The sequence below is a fragment of the Clarias gariepinus genome, chromosome 5 (assembly GCF_024256425.1).
Source record: "Clarias gariepinus isolate MV-2021 ecotype Netherlands chromosome 5, CGAR_prim_01v2, whole genome shotgun sequence".
In the NCBI taxonomy this organism is placed as follows: Eukaryota; Metazoa; Chordata; class Actinopteri; order Siluriformes; family Clariidae; genus Clarias; species Clarias gariepinus.
In genome coordinates, this window is record NC_071104.1 from 20,341,043 (window position 1) to 20,360,782 (window position 19,740).

Consider the following 19,740-nt stretch of genomic DNA (forward strand, 5'->3'; position numbering starts at 1 on the left):
AGACATTGTTTTACTGTGTTAAGGTTATTATTACTATTAACTACTATAGGGCAGACAGGCTTCAGCAAAATTTTCAACCTACCTACATCTCAAAAAACACACAAAAGTCCTAAAATACTTTTTCATTTCTAATTTCCACTTTTCAGAGCCTTATTGTGGGAGGAAAAAAAAATTGGCATATACTTCTGATTTACAGACGTTATCCACTTTTTATATACTATATGGTTAAAATATTTTATTTTATTATTTGTACATAATGTAATTTTTTTTATTTATTTATTTATTTTTACAGCTGGACATTTTTCTATATTTTCTATATTTTTATATTTGATACAGCACTTTCATCAAATTTCATACTTTTAGGTCATCAGTGGTCATGTAAGCGTTTCACTTGATATCATACTATGTATGACTTTGTATGTGACGAATAAAATTTTAATTGGGAATGTGGCTGCTTTTAAGATTCCAGCTCATCACAAAAGTGTTTAGGGGGTTTGAGGTGATGGCTTTGTGAATGCCACTCACGTTCTTATACTCTAAACTCTAAAGCCATGTTTTTTTTAATCTCCTTTTGTGCAACAAGGGGATTTTCATATTTAAACATGTCTGTACTAGGCCAGATGGTTCTGATGAAAGGAAACCATAATATTACAGCAAACAAACACTTTCTAGACAATTCCATGAATCCAGCCTCCAACATTGTGACAACAGATGGTCATGTGTACACTTCAGATGGAAAGTTTTCAGATCTTTTCAAGTTTTCCACAATTTATGTTTCACATTCATCTTAAAATTAATGTATTTTTTTTCTTTCCTCATCCTTCTACACACAATACTTTATAATTATAAACAGGTAAGTTTTTAAGATTAAACTAAAATATCACATTTATATAAGTATTCTTTGGATAAGTAACTCTAAGTAACTCTTTGGATAGGATACACTTGCAATTGAGCTCTGGTGCACCCTACTTCTATCAGTGGTCTTTGAGATGCTTCGTTAACTTTACTGGGGCCTACCTGTGCCTAAATTAATTTGTTGGACATAAACAGGAAAGGTACAAACCTGTCTATATAAGGTCTTAAAGTAGATGGTGTATGCAGAGTAAAAACAAAGCGAGATGCAGAGTTCCATTCTGGAGATGGGAGACCCTGACAAAAAGAGCAGCACTCCACCAATCAGACCTCTATGGAAGAGTGGCCAGACAGATGCCATCCCTCACTAAAAGGCACATGACAGCCTGCTGGGTGTTTGCCAAAAATCCAATGAAGGACTCTCAGACCATGAGAAACAAAATCCTTTTGACGGATGACACAATTTTCCATGCCATGTGTGGAGGAAATCAGACACTACACACTTTAATATCATTAATACAGTTAAACACGGTGGAGGCAACATCATGTTGTGGGGATGTTTATTTTTTTTTTTTGTAACTGGGATTAGGGGCTAGTAAGGATATAGGGAAAAATGTATGCTTTTCTAGAGTGCTTAGGATCTCATACTAAGATGACTCTACAGTTAAATAATACAACGACATGAAGCATACTGCCAAGGGAACATAGGAGTGAAGGCAGAAGAACTCTGCCAAAGTCCTGGAGTGGACCAGGGATTGACCTGAATACAACATTTCTGGAGAAGTGTTTTGTCATTCAGAAAATGACTGTGCCTGTTATATCTGGTTGAGCTTAAACAATTCTGCCAAGAAGAATGAAAGAAACTTTCTAAAGAAAGGTGTGCCAAGCTTATAGCATCATTTACTGGGTAATTTGAAGCTGTTACTGCTGCCAAATCTGTGTTAACCAAGTAATAAGTAATGGGACGGAATACTTATGTTAATGGAATATTTCGGTTTAAATTTTTTAATAAATAAATAAAATAATCCAAATGCCTTTTTTTTTTTACCTTTGTCAATGTGGATTATTGTGTGTATAGAGTCCATTTTAAAATAAGTGTGAAACATATCAAAATATATTTAGTATATTTTAGCGATATATGCAAGTAAACTCTGTGCCGTTTTTGAAGAGATAGATAAGAGTTCATTCTGATGATTTGACACAAACCAAGATTTATTTCACCTAATGAATGAGCTGCCAGTGGCTAAAATAATTGAGTGTTAATATCATGAGTATCAAATTAGGAATAAAAGGTTGTTCAACAATTTGTCTATCGGTATGTATGTTTTCCTTTTTTACATTTCAAACTCTGCACATGCTTTACTGATCGCAAGTGACATCAGTGCAGCAGGAAGCACTTAATTTTACAGGGTTCACGGAAACAGGGTTACAGGAGAGTACTTTAAGACAGGACTGACAAATTACTGCCATCTTTCTTAGCACAGCTCAATTGTAAAAATGCACCTGGAATGTATGACTTTTAACATGCAGGTGCTCCAGAATCAGTAAATAAAGAATCAAGCAACATTTCTACAAATGCAAATACATTCATTAATCTTCAGTGAGCTCCAAGTATGTATCATGTTCAGGGTCGCAGTGGTTCAGGATCCCAGGAACACTGGGTACAAGGCAGGGACACACAGAATGAAACCTACCCAAAACCAGTCCATCAAAGGGCAATGACATATTTATATAGTCTGTAACACCTCACAATTTACCATATACAATAAACCTAATGCCATGTTTTGGGAGTGTGTGAGGAAACTAGTAAACCTAGAAAATACCCTTCATGGCCATGAAAAAAACATGCACTGAAGATTCACACAAATAGTATCCAAGCTCAACACTAAAACAACTTTAAGCATTAATCCTCCTTAACCTTTGGGAGTCTGCGGACCTGCAGTGACCCGGGTTCACTTGCGTTTTTTTCTGGTAACCATAAAGAAAACTTAAAAAGCTTTTATACTACTTTTATTTATGCACACTTACAATATAAACAAAACATCTCAGGCTCTGTGAATATATTCCTAAAGCATAGTTAAAATTATTTGCAACTCTGCAAATACTGAAAAATATATCTACAGAAAGCTTAAAGGGTCTACTTTTAAATAAAGCAAGTTAAATAAATAAATAATATTCTTAGTTTATGTAATCCGTATGAATCCAAAGAGAAGCACAGTCTTTCCGCCATGCTTCATATCTGATAATGACCTGAGACAGGACACGCCCACATGCTAATCACAGAAAAACAGTCTGGGTAATCTACATACTGTATAAGGCCTCGCTAGTGGACAGAATCAATCAAACAAACAAACAAACAAACAAACAAACAAACAAACACACGCACACACACACACACACACACACACACACACACACACACACACTAAAGTGTAGAGTTTTCTACACGTGTGGAAGATGTCATGCGCTGTACAGTTTCTGAAGCTCTGCAGAATGTTCTGGAAAATGGGAGGAGTTTAGCTTTTCCTCAGAGCAACAGGAACTGATGTGTTTTGAAGAGTGAATTATTGCAGCACAGGGGGGAGAATCCAGCAAGATAATAATATAAAACTGATTTTATTGTGCCCCTTTTAATTTAAAATAATTTATTTAATAAGTTTAATAAGTATTATACAAATGTATTAGATGAATGGCAATATTTTTTCAGGATTATTACCAGTAACCTAGAATAAACAAATCAATATCATTCCAGAAATAATTTCAAAACATGAAGCACTTCTCTGCCCCTGTCAAGCGATATTTAAAATACATCACTATCAGTATGAAGACGGGCTCAGATCAGTTTGATTCAGCAGTTTGACTGTAGACATGCATCTCTTCTGAGCTTATATTCCTTTGCAATCAATTTAGCAGACTGTGATAAATCAAATACATGGACTAGAGATGCAGAAATATTTGCCCATGTAAATGTTCATTACTGTCTATAAAAAAAGGTCAAAATACTTCTCATTTCACCAGAAAGACAGATTTCCAAACCAACAAACAGTGAAAGACTAGATGTAAAGTTCAGCATACAGCTCTGCTTTCATTTCAGCCCAAATTAAATTTAAGTCACACATACTGTACCATTTACAACAAGCAAACATTCCTTGCCATCCTGTACAACATTTGTTTTAAGGGAATCAACCAAAACTTTTTGAATTGAGGTTAAACAAAGTGTTTTCTAACTCTAATTCCCTGACTAGAATTTCCATTTTCAACACAAAGACGCAACCATGAACACTGGCTGGAGATATTGAATATTAAGCAAAACTTAAAATAAGAAATTTCTTCCATACGTAAGCATAACACTTCAGTGTCTGACAGAAATGTGAATGACGCAGCATGTCCTGTCATATTTTATTTTATACAGGAAAAAACTGTATGGCCATTCAATTCCAATTTAATTCAACTCAATTTTATTTGTACAGCATTTTTTTAACACATGCTATTGTCATAAAGCAGCTTTATAGAATCAAAAGAAAAATTATGGAAATGTGGCCATTTAAGGATTAATATATGACAGTGAATGCTGTTATAGGAAATCAATCAATGACAGAATGGTGTGATGTAGATTAATAATCTTTTCTAAACATTTTGTTAAATATAGGACAAACTTTATTTTCTATTCACACCTAGCTACATTTATTGAAAACTCTTTGAAAAAGGTGATGTTATCATGGTATATAAGTAATATCATAGAGTGCCTTTACCAGTGTCACTTTTGTTTCTTTTTTGAGTTAATAAGACAAGGAAGTTTAGTTATAACAATAACAGTCCATCAGTCCAAACTACTTTTCCAAGCTGTGATGTGACAAAAAAAATAATTATCAATCAGATTTATGAATCCAACAGCACTGTGGTATACATATGTGTTTAAATATCTTTACTATCATAAGACCTTCCAATTAAACCTCTACACTGAACCCTTTTGCCATTTTTTTATATCCTACTGTAACACTGGAGGTACAGTGGAAGCCGCATAGAGGCCATGGCTAAAAGCAAGAGAGAATAATCAGAAATGAAAATACAAATTACATTCGCCTAAACCCTCTAAACCTAATAATGTCAGAAAGTAAGTATTTCCATTGCTAACATATTATGCTCATTACCATAGGCATTACAAAGATACAAAGGCTAATCCCCTGTGAATAGGGAAGGAGTGCCACTGTGGCTGTTCGATAGAGGCATAACAGAGTATGCAAAAACCCATTGCAGCACAGGATTTTCTCATTCAGGATAAGGCATGAAGAGAATAAAGAAGCATGACAAACAGACCGGTGAGTGTTTTCAGAAAGCACCTTAAAGTCTTTCCAATGAGAATCAGAGAAGGGGAATTACTAACCTTTAAGGGGATATTTTAACCTTTCTGAAATAAATCCCCTTGTTTTCCTTCACCACCAAGACTGTGGGTTTTCATGTGCAGTTTGAAACAGAAGAGCTTAGCTTAGTGCAATGAACCAAAGTGTACTTGTAGCTAGATATTCTACAGGTCAAACACCTTAGCTTTATGCATTAGCCATTAAACATAGCTATACAATGTTTATGCAAGCTTTTTCACAAGATGAGGCAACAACAGCTGGATCTTTCTTTCTTGCTAATGCAAAATCTGATTCAAGGTCAAAATTCAGGTGTGAGACAGTCCTAGTGGAAAAAAAATATATACACTTGCGTGTATTACAAATATAGTCAAATTTCTATAGTACATTGCAAATATACTAATAAAAAATGTACCATCAGTTAATAACTAAAAGTATACTAACATCATGCATTTATCAATTTTTGGAATTAAACTTATTTTATAATACAATCATTTAAAAAATAATTGTATTAAAGTACACTTTCCAAAGATATTTATAGAAAAATATACTTTAACTAAAAGGTTAGTGTAATTTCTAAAGCATACTTATTTATAAAAAAAAAACTTTGTTTTTCTTTGTGTTTTTGTGCTTAAAATGATAATTGTAATAATTTACAGAAAGCATACATTAGAACGCAAATTGTAATATACAGTAGTCTCATTATATTTTCAGTAAAATTTTAATAGATTTATTCATGCTTATATTTAGTGCACTACTCACTCGTGCATGCTTAAACTCGATTTTGTGAGCTGAATCTCTTTTGCACATTCAAGCTTATTTATGAGTTTGAACTCTGTCTTCCATGTGCTTAATATCATAAAGCTATACTTGCTCGAACTGTTGTTGATTTGGGGGATTCTGAGGATCTCAACCCTGGGTAAGAAAAAAGGGGTTGTGTCAGGAAGGGCATCGGGTATAAAACCTGTGCAAAGTTGTGTGTGGATTGGATAGTCTGCTGTAGTGACGCCGTGACCACAAAGTGTACTTATTTGAATTTGGCCAGAAGCATGCTACTGCTGCAATAAGAATATTTTTAAGGGTTAAACACTTGTGTATTTGTAACAAGGAGGTAGCGCTAAACATGTTTACCAGTAATCAGGAGTTGCGTTAGTATGCTTCGATTTTAATGCCAAAAACTGTTTGCGTTGTGCTCAAACTGTATTTCCTATGCATGCTCAATATCACAACACAATATTACCAATTATAAGCTTTTTTTTTCTTTTTATACATTCTGTCAACCTGTTTCTGACTGACTCCTTTTAATGCTTTATGTGTCGGCTCAATGTGTATACAGTACATGTATCTAACACCTACGCGGTTTTACTCGCGGTGAGACTCGCGACCCTGCCATGTTAAAAAATAAAATAGATAATACATACTATTGTCTGACTAGAGACAGGCACGTGCAGTACCAATTTGGCTATAAATTATAAGTATTAGATAATTAAACCTGCTGTGCCACAAAGACTTTGAGAACAGAGCGAAAGCTGCAGTGGAGTATACTGGAAGTGTGTTAAGATTGAGCAATAAACCCTTTGACCCTTTAAGTAAATTCTACATTGTAAACTACACTCACCTAAGGGATTATTAGGAACACCATACTAATACGGTGTTTGACCCCCTTTCGCCTTCAGAACTGCCTTAATTCTACGTGGCATTGATTCAACAAGGTGCTGAAAGCATTCTTTAGAAATGTTGGCCCATATTGGTAGGATAGCATCTTGCAGTTGATGGAGATTTGTGGGATGCACATCCAGGGCCCAAAGCTCCCTGTCCACCACATCCCAAAGACGCTCTATTGGGTTGAGATCTGGTGACTGTGGGGGCCATTTTAGTACAGTGAACTCATTGTCATGTTCAAGAAACCAATTTGAAATGATTCGAGCTTTGTGACATGGTGCATTATCCTGCTGGAAGTAGCCATCAGAGGATGGGTGCATGGTGGTCATAAAGGGATGGACATGGTCAGAAAAAATGCTCAGGTAGCCCGTGGCATTTAAACCATGCCCAATTGGCCCCACACCATCACAACACCACCACCAGCCTGCACAGTGGTAACAAGGCATGATGGATCCATGTTCTCATTCTGTTTACGCCAAATTCTGACTCTACCATTTGAATGTCTCAACATCATCGAGACTCATCAGACCAGGCAACATCAGTCTTCAACTGTCCAATTTTGGTGAGCTTGTGCAAATTGTAGCCTCTTTTTCCTATTTGTAGTGGAGATGAGTGGTACCCGGTGGGGTCTTCTGTTGTTGTAGCACATCCGCCTCAAGGTTGTGCGTGTTGTGGCTTCACAAATGCTTTGCTCCATACCTCGGTTGTAACGAGTGGTTATTTCAATCAAAGTTGCTTTTCTATCAGCTTGAATCAGTCGGCCCATTCTCCTCCTCATCAACAGGGTATTTTCGCCCACAGGACTGCGGCATACTGGATGTTTTTCCCTTTTCACACCATTCTTTGTAAACCCTAGAAATGGTTGTGCGTGAAAATCCCAGTAACTGAGCAGATTGTGAAATATTCAGACCGGCCGGTCTGGCACCAAAAACGCTAAAAATTGCTTAAATCACCTTTCTTTTCCATTCTGACATTCAGTTTGGAGTTCAGGAGATTGTCTTGACCAGGACCACACCCCTAAATGCATTGAAGCAACTGCCATGTGATTGGTTAATTAGATAATTGCATTAATGAGAAATTGAACAGGTGTTCCTAATAATCCTTTAGGTGAGTGTATGTATTTAATAACAAACAACTTACTAAATTACTTAACACTGTTACATTTGCCTTATGCTGATAATAATAATAATAATAATAATAATAATAATAATATAAACTAACACATGTGTTGTGAGTGTCCAAAATGCACAAGTGCTACTTTTTAGTTATTTTTATGTATTATTGTTAATATTCTATTCATGTTTAACTTTTCACTTCATTTACATTAACAAAAACAAAAAGAGAGAGAATCATGTGAGAGAATTGTGATCTTAATTCTCATGGAGAAAAATCATGATTCACATTTTGTCAAGAATTGTGCAGCCCTATAATGACAGTCATTTCCTGATGTACAGCAATAATGTTCTAGTCTACATTCTAAAGCAGTTTTAATACCCTGCAAATAGTTCGCAAAATGACCTTATATAGCTCTGAAAAAAGGAAAGCCACATTGCAGAAAATTATGGACATTTTCATGAAAATATATTTGAGATTTATTTTTTTGGGATGAAAACAAGGACTGGTATTATAGCCACACTGAGATGGAAGCCCTATTGCTAAAAAGAGTAAAACTAGAGAGATATATAGCCTATTAGATAGGTTAGCCTGCATCTTCTTAGCTAGCCAATTATCTTAATGATACTTTGTTAATACGGTGATTTTTGAACATTGTGGTTTTTAATCCTTAGTAGATAATTAACAAGCTAAAAAAATACTGATTCCATAGCCATAGTTTTCTTACAATTACTAACAACCCTCATCACTAGGTTACCAAAGAAAAACATCAGGTAGACTATACGATATTAAAGAAGTGAACTTTATTTAATAACTATTAAGCTGTTCAATTCACTTTTACATAATGAAAAATATCTTTCGGTGCAGTAGTGTCAGAAAGGCACAGAAAGAAGCAAAGATCTTCCACGGTTTAATGATCAGTATTAACACAGGGGACATGCACTTAAAAAGGCCTAGAGCTGGCAGAACGCAATGAACCAAACAGCTACACAAAGCAGTCCCCTGTCTGTTAAGAAACCATAGAGATATGCTGAAAATTGGGCTGCTGGATACAGCCAAGAGAGGAACTTGTTCAGCCAATAAATGAACCTCACAACCACAATATCGCGGCTGCTGAGAAAATTTTGCAACTCGTACTTGCAATTTAAGGCAGAGCACAACTGTGTACTGTAAACTTGTAGCTTTTTTTTTTTGAGCGATTCAAAGCAGTGTCATAAGCCATACTAACAGTCACATCTCATGCAGACTGTTAGTCACTGTGTCACAGTATACTATATTTCAAAGTATGTGTGATAATACAAAAAACACCATGTTATTCACAGACAAACCAATTAAGAGGTAAAAATGAACAGAAGAACATGACTGAGAAGCAATGACAATGTGGCGCAAAGAAAAGACTAAAGCCAAAGCACATGGAGACACATGGGATATTGTAACAAAAAAAGTATATGAAAAACCTGGAACGAAAACACATGGCGAAACAAGTTGACTCTTGACAAGTTTCCCAGCTCATAACAAAGATGATTTATAACATAACCTCCCACTTAACATGCGGCGACAAGGACAAGACAGAGGCCCAGCGTGGCCAGGCAATGTGTCCATAGTTGGCAGAGGGACAGGACACTGGCATTGCCACTGTGGTGCAGCATCATCTTTTTGACCCAGCCCATCAAGAATCACACAATCCAGAAAGCCAGCATATGCACTTAAATGAGAAGGAAAACCAACGAATATGGAAGAGTTATGGCAGACCAGACAAAAATGCAGTCTGGTCAGTGCAGGTATGCTAAAAAATATGCTTTTTTCCCATTTTTCCCTTATTTAATCAGCATATTACACAATTTCCTTGTTGAAGGCCACAGGAAAAATAGTGAACTGTCTTTTGTTTTTGCCAACAAACAATAAAAGCTCCACTGATGTAATTCAATCCTAAACTCGCAGTGCAGTCTTTTCTATACCCTCAAACACAGATCCTAAAACTATGCATCACTTAACAAGGATTCATTAAGACCTTTAAGATTTGCAAGTCTTGAAGCTCTCTCTGTCCTTGTCTTCTCATGAATATAGTGGTACCCCAATTTTGTTTAGTTTCTAGTTTCATCTCTCTGGGCACATTACAGCAGAGCTCCTTTTTAGCTGTTGATAACTTGAATAATCTCACTGCCATTTTTTTCCCTCTAAGGAGCCTTTGTGCTCCTTCAGTTCTGTCTCCCCAAATATTTCTGCAATTACCACTCAACCTGATGACTCCACAGGCTCACGTCAGCACCATATCTGTGGTGTTAAAACAAAACAAAACAAAAAGAAATCTGCAAAGTAACATTCTGCAGGGGGGTCTTATATAGAGAGATGCTCCGTATACCATAGAATACTAATGAAACTCCTCACAGGAGGAGTTGTAATGAAATTACACAAGCAGGCACGATTGCAGAGAGAAGGTAATATTTAGCACAGGAACTGCAACATTCAAGGAGCATTTGTATAAATGTTTAAAGCTATGCAACGACGGGCTGTGTGGGGAATTTTTAATAATTAAACAGCAAATAATTAGCAATGTCTAAACTAAGAATGGTGTGCCCTTGTTTTACTTGACATACCTCATGCATATTTTACTCACCCCGTGAGAGGATCCACGGCTATTCCTTTTGGATTCAACAAGTCCAGGTCTATTATAGTAACGCATGTCTCTCCATTCCAGCTGCAAACAAATATTCTGCCATTCGCTCGGTCCACAAAGTAGAAGTTTCCTGTGAGCCAGTCGATAACCATCTGTTCAACACCTTAGTGGGGAAAAAAAAGAAGCAGGATGAGAATGGAGTAAAATAGTGATAACATTTAGGACTTGCCTCACAGTGAGAGGCATAAATAGAATTAGCAATGGTTAATCTCAAAAGGACAAGTGTAATGCTGTTTTGGTAAATCTAAACTGGGCTAGAAAAAGGGCTCAGGTGCAAACCAGCAGAAAAATACAACACATTTAAACAAACAGATTCAAACAGAGCTTAGAGCTTATAGAGGAAATAATTAGCATTAACTTACAGTATATGAAAGGGTAAATTTCTTTTCATGTCAGATTCCATGTCTTGGCTTTTTTAATTATTATTTAAACCTAACGAACAAGTAGTACTTTTTTTAAAGTCATCTATCAGTTGGTAGCTATGTTGGCAACATGATGTCCTAGATGATGTTGTGTAACTGTAATGCACAACAATACAAATCTTTCCATCTTGCTGCACTACACAATAGCTGAAGTGAGATCAGTCGTCATTTAAAAAGTTTTCACTTTGTGGATTAACTTGCTTGCATTAATTCCCCTCTTTTAAAAAAACAAAACAAAAACAGGTATATATAAATATTTGAACTCTGGCAAAGCTAAGTAAAGGGTTCGGATTAGTTCAGTGCAGTGTTGTTATCCAACACTTCAGCTTTCTAAAGAAGTAAAAAAAAGCAACGAAACTAGCCACTTTTAGAACGCCATATCCCATTGTCGGAGTACTATCCTTTGTTAGCTATCTTTATTTAGCCTACTTGGTTAATGTTTCTACACAAAAAACTGGAGGAAAACAATGAAAAGTTGGAAGCATCTCTTTACTCTAATCAGCCACTGAAAATGTCATTTAGCAACAGTAATGGCTCTAACCTGAAGTTTTATCACTTACCAGCTGCCACTGCTATTAAGAAAACGAAAATAATTTAGTTTAAATGTGATAAAACAGAAGGATCTTACTGAGGCAATTATCGCTTATGTTTGTAGCACACATTCATGTCAGGTAAGGCTAAATAAAGTATTGTTAAGGTACTGTAGGTATGGATATGTTTTGTCATGCCAATCTATCACTAATCAGAAACTGAGGAACGAGAAGCAAGAATGTCAAGTGATTTTCCTCATCACTTGTATCATAATATTATTGCTCTGCCACTTAACTTTCTAGCAATGACAAGTAGCAGTACAAGCATTAAAACACAATATTTTAACTGTTGGTTTGTAGATTCACAGACACAGTTATACGTTTGTGGTGTAAAACAGTACAGCCCTGTTTTACTACAGACACTTGGTTTCTCTATCAGGAAGGTGTTTAAATGCCTGGCCATTCCATTGATCAGATCATCCAACCATTAAGTGAGCTGTATAGCTCGACAAATCCAGTCCTGCTGGTTCATGTTACCTTTTTTCATAGTAACATATATTCAGATAATCTCTTATTTTATTCAGCCTATGTTAAAATACTTTAAAAGTGTTACCAAATATTATTTTGATTGATTGATGTTTTTTAAAACCCTAAAAAGGTCTATAAAAGTTTAAAATCAAATAATTGTATATTTTATAATGCATGACTTATGGACTTTATTTAAATATGCAGTCTATAAGTCAGACTTTTTTCTACTAATATTTTAAATATTAGTAGAAAATGGAGAACCAAAAGTAAACCAAAATCTACTGTATAAAATGTGTTGTGTGACAATTAGATACAGAGAACAAAATTTGAAATAAATTTCCCTGAGCAGTTCACTGATCCGTATGCATATGCATGCCTACAGTATAAGATTAAATGCAAATTACTATTTGCACTAACTTTCAACATTCACTTCTATTCCTGCTTTAGCTTTCCTATATTACTTGTGTATGTTATTAGACGTTGCGATGAGAAATAATAATGCAGCATTATTGAATTCAAATACAAACTCAAACAAAAAAAAGGTCTTACTGTGAAAACTCTGTACTGATTTTATTTCCCGTTCTTTGGAAAAAACACTCGGCTTCCTCATCTTGGCGCACCAGAGCTGTCCAGTTGTTCTGTAAGATGTGACCCAGCACACTGATTCTTCATTGTAGTTAAAATCCAAAGAATGGGTACCATTTGAGTCAAGGAATTTCAAAATCTGCACGCCAGATCCATTAAGAGTTGTGATTACGATATTATCTGAGCTTGCAATCATCAGAGCAGCCGGACTCTCACTGGGATCTAAAATAAAAGTAAGAAAGAAACGGGGATAAATCAGCATGAAGTCAGTCATTTGAAGCATTCAGCGTGATGAGTTAATGCAGGTCTGAGCTGTGTAAATGAGGAGAAAGTGTAGGAACAACACTTTTTTGGGTATAATGAAGTTATTATTTGCCATTATGTACTCTCTAAATTTACACTCATGAACTCCTTGGTGTTGGACGCTTCTTTTCATTTCAGATTTAGGTAAAATCCACAAAGGGGAATTTCAGTATTATAGTTTGGCTGCGATTTCAAGCCTAGTGACCAATGTGCAGCCGTCACAACATATTTAAATCACTAAGAGTACAGTATGAGAATTATTTAAATAATGGCTACTACTCAACATCATTAGGTTTGCTGGTGCAATCCTTAGACTAACTGTAGCGTACTATAGTCACATAGGTCTTGCGTCAGCTGTTGAAACTAAGGGAAATTATGCTTCCCGAGAAATTGCATGTAATACAATTTAACCTTTATCCCGAAGTATATTGCAATTACTTCCTGAATTCATCTTCATATTACTTCAAAGTTTTCACAAAGCCTTTTATATTTTTGGTCAAGGACTTATTTATGAACCCAACCAAAAGTTCAATAAAGTATTTTATTTTAAGTAAAAAAAAAAGAAGTATAAATTCATGGCCACTACTCTAATAAACTCTATAAATCATCCTGTCCTTTTTCAGCAACTAAAACTGAATGTTGCCTCCCACATCACAAAGCCGAGGCTAGTAATTATTTTTGTAGAGTTTTTTTCCCTGAGAATACAATGCGCCTGCCACAACATTTCCACTTTGGCTTTAATTATTTTGGCTGCACAGAAAACAAGGGGGAAAAAGTGTACATTGCATCTTGAAGAAGACAACATGAAGTTTGTCCTATAAAATTATGAGGACCAGTTACAGTTGCAACTTACATTGCATGATACATAGCATGAATTTGAAAAATGGGAGAAAATGTAACAAATTTTGATGGCAAAAATACGAAACATGCCAAAAAATAAAATAAACAGCAATCAATATGCCAAGAGTAATTTGTAGCAGCTGATAAACCTTCATTTGGGGATTTTTATGCATTTTTTGTTCAATTAAATATTCCCTTTACAAATGCATTTTCCATACTCTGTCAGACCCCTTTTGATGTGAATGCACCAAAATTTATATGCATAAGCTTTTAAAACTAATGGAAACTTCATAGTTATGCTTACGCTTCAACCTATTTCCGCTAAATGAATATTAATGTAGGTGAGCTGTAAGTTCAGTTAAGTTTATGGGTAATGATATTCAGATTATTCCTCTTAGGAAAGCAGTTGCGTTGATTAAAAGCAGCCTGCTGCTGCATCTACTGCAAGGTGTGCTGTGCCTTGCAGCTATTTTCCACTGAGTGTACTGTACCTTAATCCCTGTTCAATTTCTTAACTTTCAACTCTTGTGCAAACTGGCTTCAGACCAATAAATACACATGGGCACTTAATCTTTCCAGGTTACAATCTCCTATAGCGATCCCAATCTCTGTGGTTTCACATATTGTGCAGTATACTATACTGTGATTTATAATCCATGATTCGTGTTGTGATTAACATTATGAAGTTAATAAAGTATTTACATCAGAACCTGCCGTAATGGCTCGAAAACCGAGACGCATTCTTTGTGGGACCGATGAAAAATGAATCTAAAACCTGGAAATGACAACAGGCAGCTTCATAATCACAGTAATTAACTTACTCTCCCTAACCTTTACAAAAGCCTAGCACTAATGATGTTAGCCTGGGAGAGACAAAATAGGCCGTTCAATTCCATTCACCTAAGCAGACAGAAATTCCACCAGCAGCTACAATCTAACAATCCATCACTGCCCTGAAACACGTTTGCTCTCCTGATTAAACACTACCAAGTTTTTAGCCGATTTGACCTGTGAATGCATCTGTCTAGAATTGTAGGTCTCGGTTTCCCTTTGAAAGCCTCATTACAGAGCAGCAGATTTAATGATAAAAGTGATTGGATTTCGAACTCATGAGCAGCTGCACTCCCACCCAGGTGTCATTAGGCATGTAATCTATGGGTGAGCCTGATGCAGATCAAGAATAGCTCTCCTTCGGGCTTTTCGATTACTAAAATGCCTTTCACTTCAGGGTTGGTTTATCTCCAGGCAAAGGCCCTATTGCATGTCTTGCAGCACTGTAAAAACAAAAGATGCAATGGGGCTATGACAATTGTACAGCTTATACACTGGGCCTTATTTATCATCTCTAACCTAAACAATTTCTTTCTTTTTTTTTTTTTTTTTACAAAATTTACAAAACATTCAAATCTGCTGTTTTTTTTTTTTTTACACATGCATAAATGATCATTTAGACCATAAGGGCTGAAAGACAGAAGCCAAAATTATTTATAATAATTAATATGATTTCAATATATAGTAGTGGTTAGCACTGTCGCCTTGCACCTCCAGAGTCCGCGTTCGATTCCCAGCCAAGCTCGATTCCTGTCTCTGTGTGCAGGGAGTTTGCATGTTCTCCCCGTGCTTGGTGGGTTTTCTCCAGGTACTCCGGTTTCCTCCCAAAGTCAAAAACATGCAGATTAGGCTAACTGACATCCCCAAATCGCCCGTAATGAGTGTGTGAATCTAGTGAAATAGCATGAGGATGTGTTTTTGATGAAGACTCCAAGGCTCTTTTAAATTCACTTTGGATTAGAGTGTCTGCTAAAGGCTGTGACCGAAATAAATACAACTGGCTTTCAAGTGAAATCGGGACTTGACATCTTATGAGCAAAAGAATGAAGGTATGAAACCACTTGACATTTACAGAAAACCTCAAGCACAGTACAGTGATAAGACTCCTAGTCACAGTACAGTATTTGAATGGTGCAAACATTTTAAAGAGGGCTATAGGTCTGTGAATGACGGTCCCGGCCAACGGGGTGGCTCAGCGCCCACTGCATTCGTTCCTGTGAACATTCAGAGAGTGGAAGAGACGCATCTGTCTACGGAAACTGTACACACAATCACTCAGAAAAACCTGCATTTCCGGAAGGTAAGTGCACATTGGGTTCTGCGAGAGCTCTTTGCCCTTAATCGGCACAGAAGATTGCTAATCTGCAGTGAGTTAAAGTTTTGACACAGAAGGCCAGGCAGTCCAATAATTGCTCCAGAGTACTAAGAAAACTTTCTACCTTGATGGTATCCAATCACTAGTGAAATGCTGGAATAAGTGCATTAATGGAGCAGGAGATTATATACAGAAATAAAGGTAATTTTTACTCTCAGAACTGTGTTTTGCTATTCTGCACAATTAAAAGTGTAGAGTAACACCTCCCATATAAGAAATGTAAATATTACAGTGCAGTAATTCAGGAATTCAAATAGAATTGAGCTAATGTTTACTGTTTTTATTTTCTTATGAGTAAATACAGATACCCAGGAGCATGAGTAGAATGCATTTCTTTCTGAATATCCATGATTTTTATGAATACCACATTTCTTGCTTAAACAGATGAACAAGTTCATAAAGTAAAAAAAATAAACAAAAATAAAGATGTTAAAAAAAAACATATCTAGCTTGATAAATTAATCCCATTGTGATTATATCTTTGAAATAAGAGGACGGTTGTACACTGCACCGATTTCTACCATAATTTCTTCTTCATTAAAATGTGTAATGTAGCATATCTTGCATGCTTCTATAAACTATGTTTTCTGATTATGGGTTAATTAGTTTTTCAAAATAAAAAAAAAACAATCAAGTCTCAAATTTTAACCTGTGAGTCAAATATATCACTCATATAAATCCAAATCAACCATTTATATTTGAGTGATCTGAATTGGATGTTGTGTCTTACCAAATTTATAATATGCTGACATATGATTAAAAAGAAAATGAAACAGGACAAAGCAAACCTTTTATGCCACCTTTATGCTGTTGTTTCCTACCACAGTGTCACAATTTTTTTTTTTATATTTGCTAAGAAGCAGATTAAATGTCTACTGTATAACCGCGGTAATGCCAGCTCAGGTTAATGTGCTCATTATAGGAGCTGTTTTATTTCATTATTTTTCGTACCTATATGTTTATTTAATATTGGTGAAAAAAGATGAACGGTGTCAGGACTTTTAAGAGTTAACGGTAAAGGTGTAGCTTTAAGGTTTCCACCATTTAATAGTCTCACACTATTGTTTCGGGTTCACACAAACATATCACACTTGTTTTTGTGTCTTTATTGCTAGAAAAGGTCATTTGGTGATGTAATGACTGTGTACAATAGCTATGACAATTGATAATAGGTCCTTGTTTTTCAGACATTCCCCAGCATTGCATATAAACTACACTGTAAAAAATGTCCGTAAATTGAACGGTAAAATACCGTATAAATGCTACAGAATAAAACCGTATTCCACAAAACGTGCGATAACTGTAAAATTTACAGTGAAAAAACGTAATTTTGCATATACTGTAAACATATGAAAATATGGTTTATTGTAGTAAAATTAACAATATACTGTATTATCCCTTACAGAAAAGACATGAATTTTGCATGTTTTAACATATGCAAAAATGTGTTTTTGGCACATTTTTGTGTGAAACCCATGGGATAACGTGAAAATTCATTAGGTACACATTAAAAAATTAAACATGCTTGTGTTGATTTCAGTCAATGCTCTCTAAAAAACGCCCTGGAGAAAAGCGTTTCAACATATTTATGCCTTGAAATTATTATAAAATATTTTATTGTAGTGTTTTAAAGAACAGTAAACACACTAAAAAAATTAACAAGGCAGATTGCACTTTACATAATATAATTACTTTCAGTATATTTAAAATAATGGTATTTGTTGACGTAAAGTGTATTTTTTTTCGATTAAGTTTGACGTAAATTTGTCTCAACTTGACCGTACAAATTCCTAATACGATGTCTAATCACAAACCTTTCAAGTTGTCAACATTTCATACAGGACAGCAGGGGGCAGTAGCGAGACCCCAGCTGTCATGAACCGCTAATGAAACAGAAGAGCAAGACAATTCAAACTACACAGTGTTGCCAACTTAGCGACTTTGTCGCTATATTTAGCAACTTTTCAAATCCCTCTAGCGACAATTTTTTAAAAAAGCGACTAGCGACAAATCTGGCGACTTTTTCTTGTGTTACTGGAGACTTTTGGAGACTCTGATGTGTCTGTACTGACTCTTCTCAACTTGCCACAGCAGCTGCCGCCGCCGGCCCCTCCCCTGTCCCAAAGCACTCACAGACAGGGCTGTCCTCTCGCAGGAGTCCCCCCCCCCCCGTGTTAACTAGTGTTAACTAGTGTTAGTGTTGAGGGGGGTCTGGAAAAAACTAAAAAATTTGGACTACTCTGTTAAATTGTTAATGTAGATGGTATTTAAAAAATTTTACAATGTTATGGTTAAACTGTTCATGTTTAAAGGTTCTAAGTGGATTATAAGATTATAAAGATAAAAAAAACAAGCAAAAAAAAAAAACAACAGAAAAACAAACAAACAACAACAACAAAAAAAAAACTCCGGCAAAGTGTCTCATTTGGGTCACTTTTGCCGATCCCAAGCCCGGGTAAAGGAGGAGGGTAGGAATTGTGACATTAAAAAAACTAAACTAATAACACTAGCTTTCCTATTTTTTTATTTAGGCTATTATATATAAAATAAAAACAGAGGCCTACCATAAGCATGTATTATTCTTTTTCTATTCTATCATCAGCATTTGCTAAATGCACTGTGTATAAGCTAACTGAGACATGGCATAGTATTTGCATGTCTTTGCTCTTTTGTTGATTTTAATTCCTTTAAATGTCCTCATTTATAAGTCCCTTTGGATAAAAACATCTGCTAAATATGAAAAAAATGGTGATATATATAGTAATATATATTATGTATAAAAACTACGACAGTACGATGGAGCTTTAGTGCCACGTTAAATATAAAAAAAAAATGTAAATCTACAAGAATAAACTCAATGTTATGAGATAAAAGTCGAAATGTTACAAATGGGTTTGTCAGGTACAAATACACATTCTTACCATATTTCAAGCTTCAAATAAGTGTCACGTATCTTTTTGAAAGCCATATGACAGAATTGCATTATGCAAATTACGTGATGACGTCATCTAGCGACTTCTAGCGACTTCTACGACAGCCAATAGCTACTATCCTTACTGACGAGTTGGCAACACTGCTACACCTGCGCAAAGTTAATTGACTCTCCGCCCGCGCGCGCGTTACCCCCTGCAGTTCTGTCCGTTTTAACAGAGGGAAATCAACACCAGAAAAAGGTAAGTTTTTCCTCAGATATTAGTTTTTTTCCGGCAGTACATATTTTTATATGTTATAAAATATATGGTATTTAACTTTGGCCTGCTTCTGTAAATTTAGAGAGTGCTAATGTTTTAAACTGAAGTTAGCTAACGGATTTAGCCGCTGCACTAAAAATAAACAGAATTTTTGCAGTATTTATAGTTTAACTTTAAATTGATCTGAAACTTGTGTATAATTACCAAGTTTTGAGGTACCATGAATTAAAAATTGGCCTGTTTTTTCATGGGTATCGTACACAAATGCTAAAATAATGATGTACAATATGAAAATGGTCTAAAATAAATTATATTTTTGTGTATAATTGGCAAATTTTTATAAATGATGTTAAACTAATTAATGTTAACATCTTTATAATTTTTCTTTTTTTATCCTTTGCAGTTTTTCTGGTCCTTAATAAAAGGTGTGCTTTACTCAAAACAGGTAAGATCTGCTAAATCTACTAATGGAA

The 19,740-nt window shown here is 35.4% G+C and overlaps 1 protein-coding gene across 1 annotated transcript in view; it reads right to left on the minus strand.

Annotated features, from left to right (window-relative positions):
• Positions 1–19,740, minus strand: part of lrp1bb (low density lipoprotein receptor-related protein 1Bb) — a 339,963-nt gene that overhangs the window by 164,740 nt on the left and 155,483 nt on the right. Inside the window, exons 5-6 of the mRNA XM_053496592.1 lie at positions 12,692–12,949; positions 10,603–10,765 (exon numbers count right to left, since the gene is read on the minus strand). Of these exons, the coding sequence (XP_053352567.1) occupies positions 10,603–10,765; positions 12,692–12,949 (421 nt within the window). The remainder of the gene's footprint in view (positions 1–10,602; positions 10,766–12,691; positions 12,950–19,740) is intronic.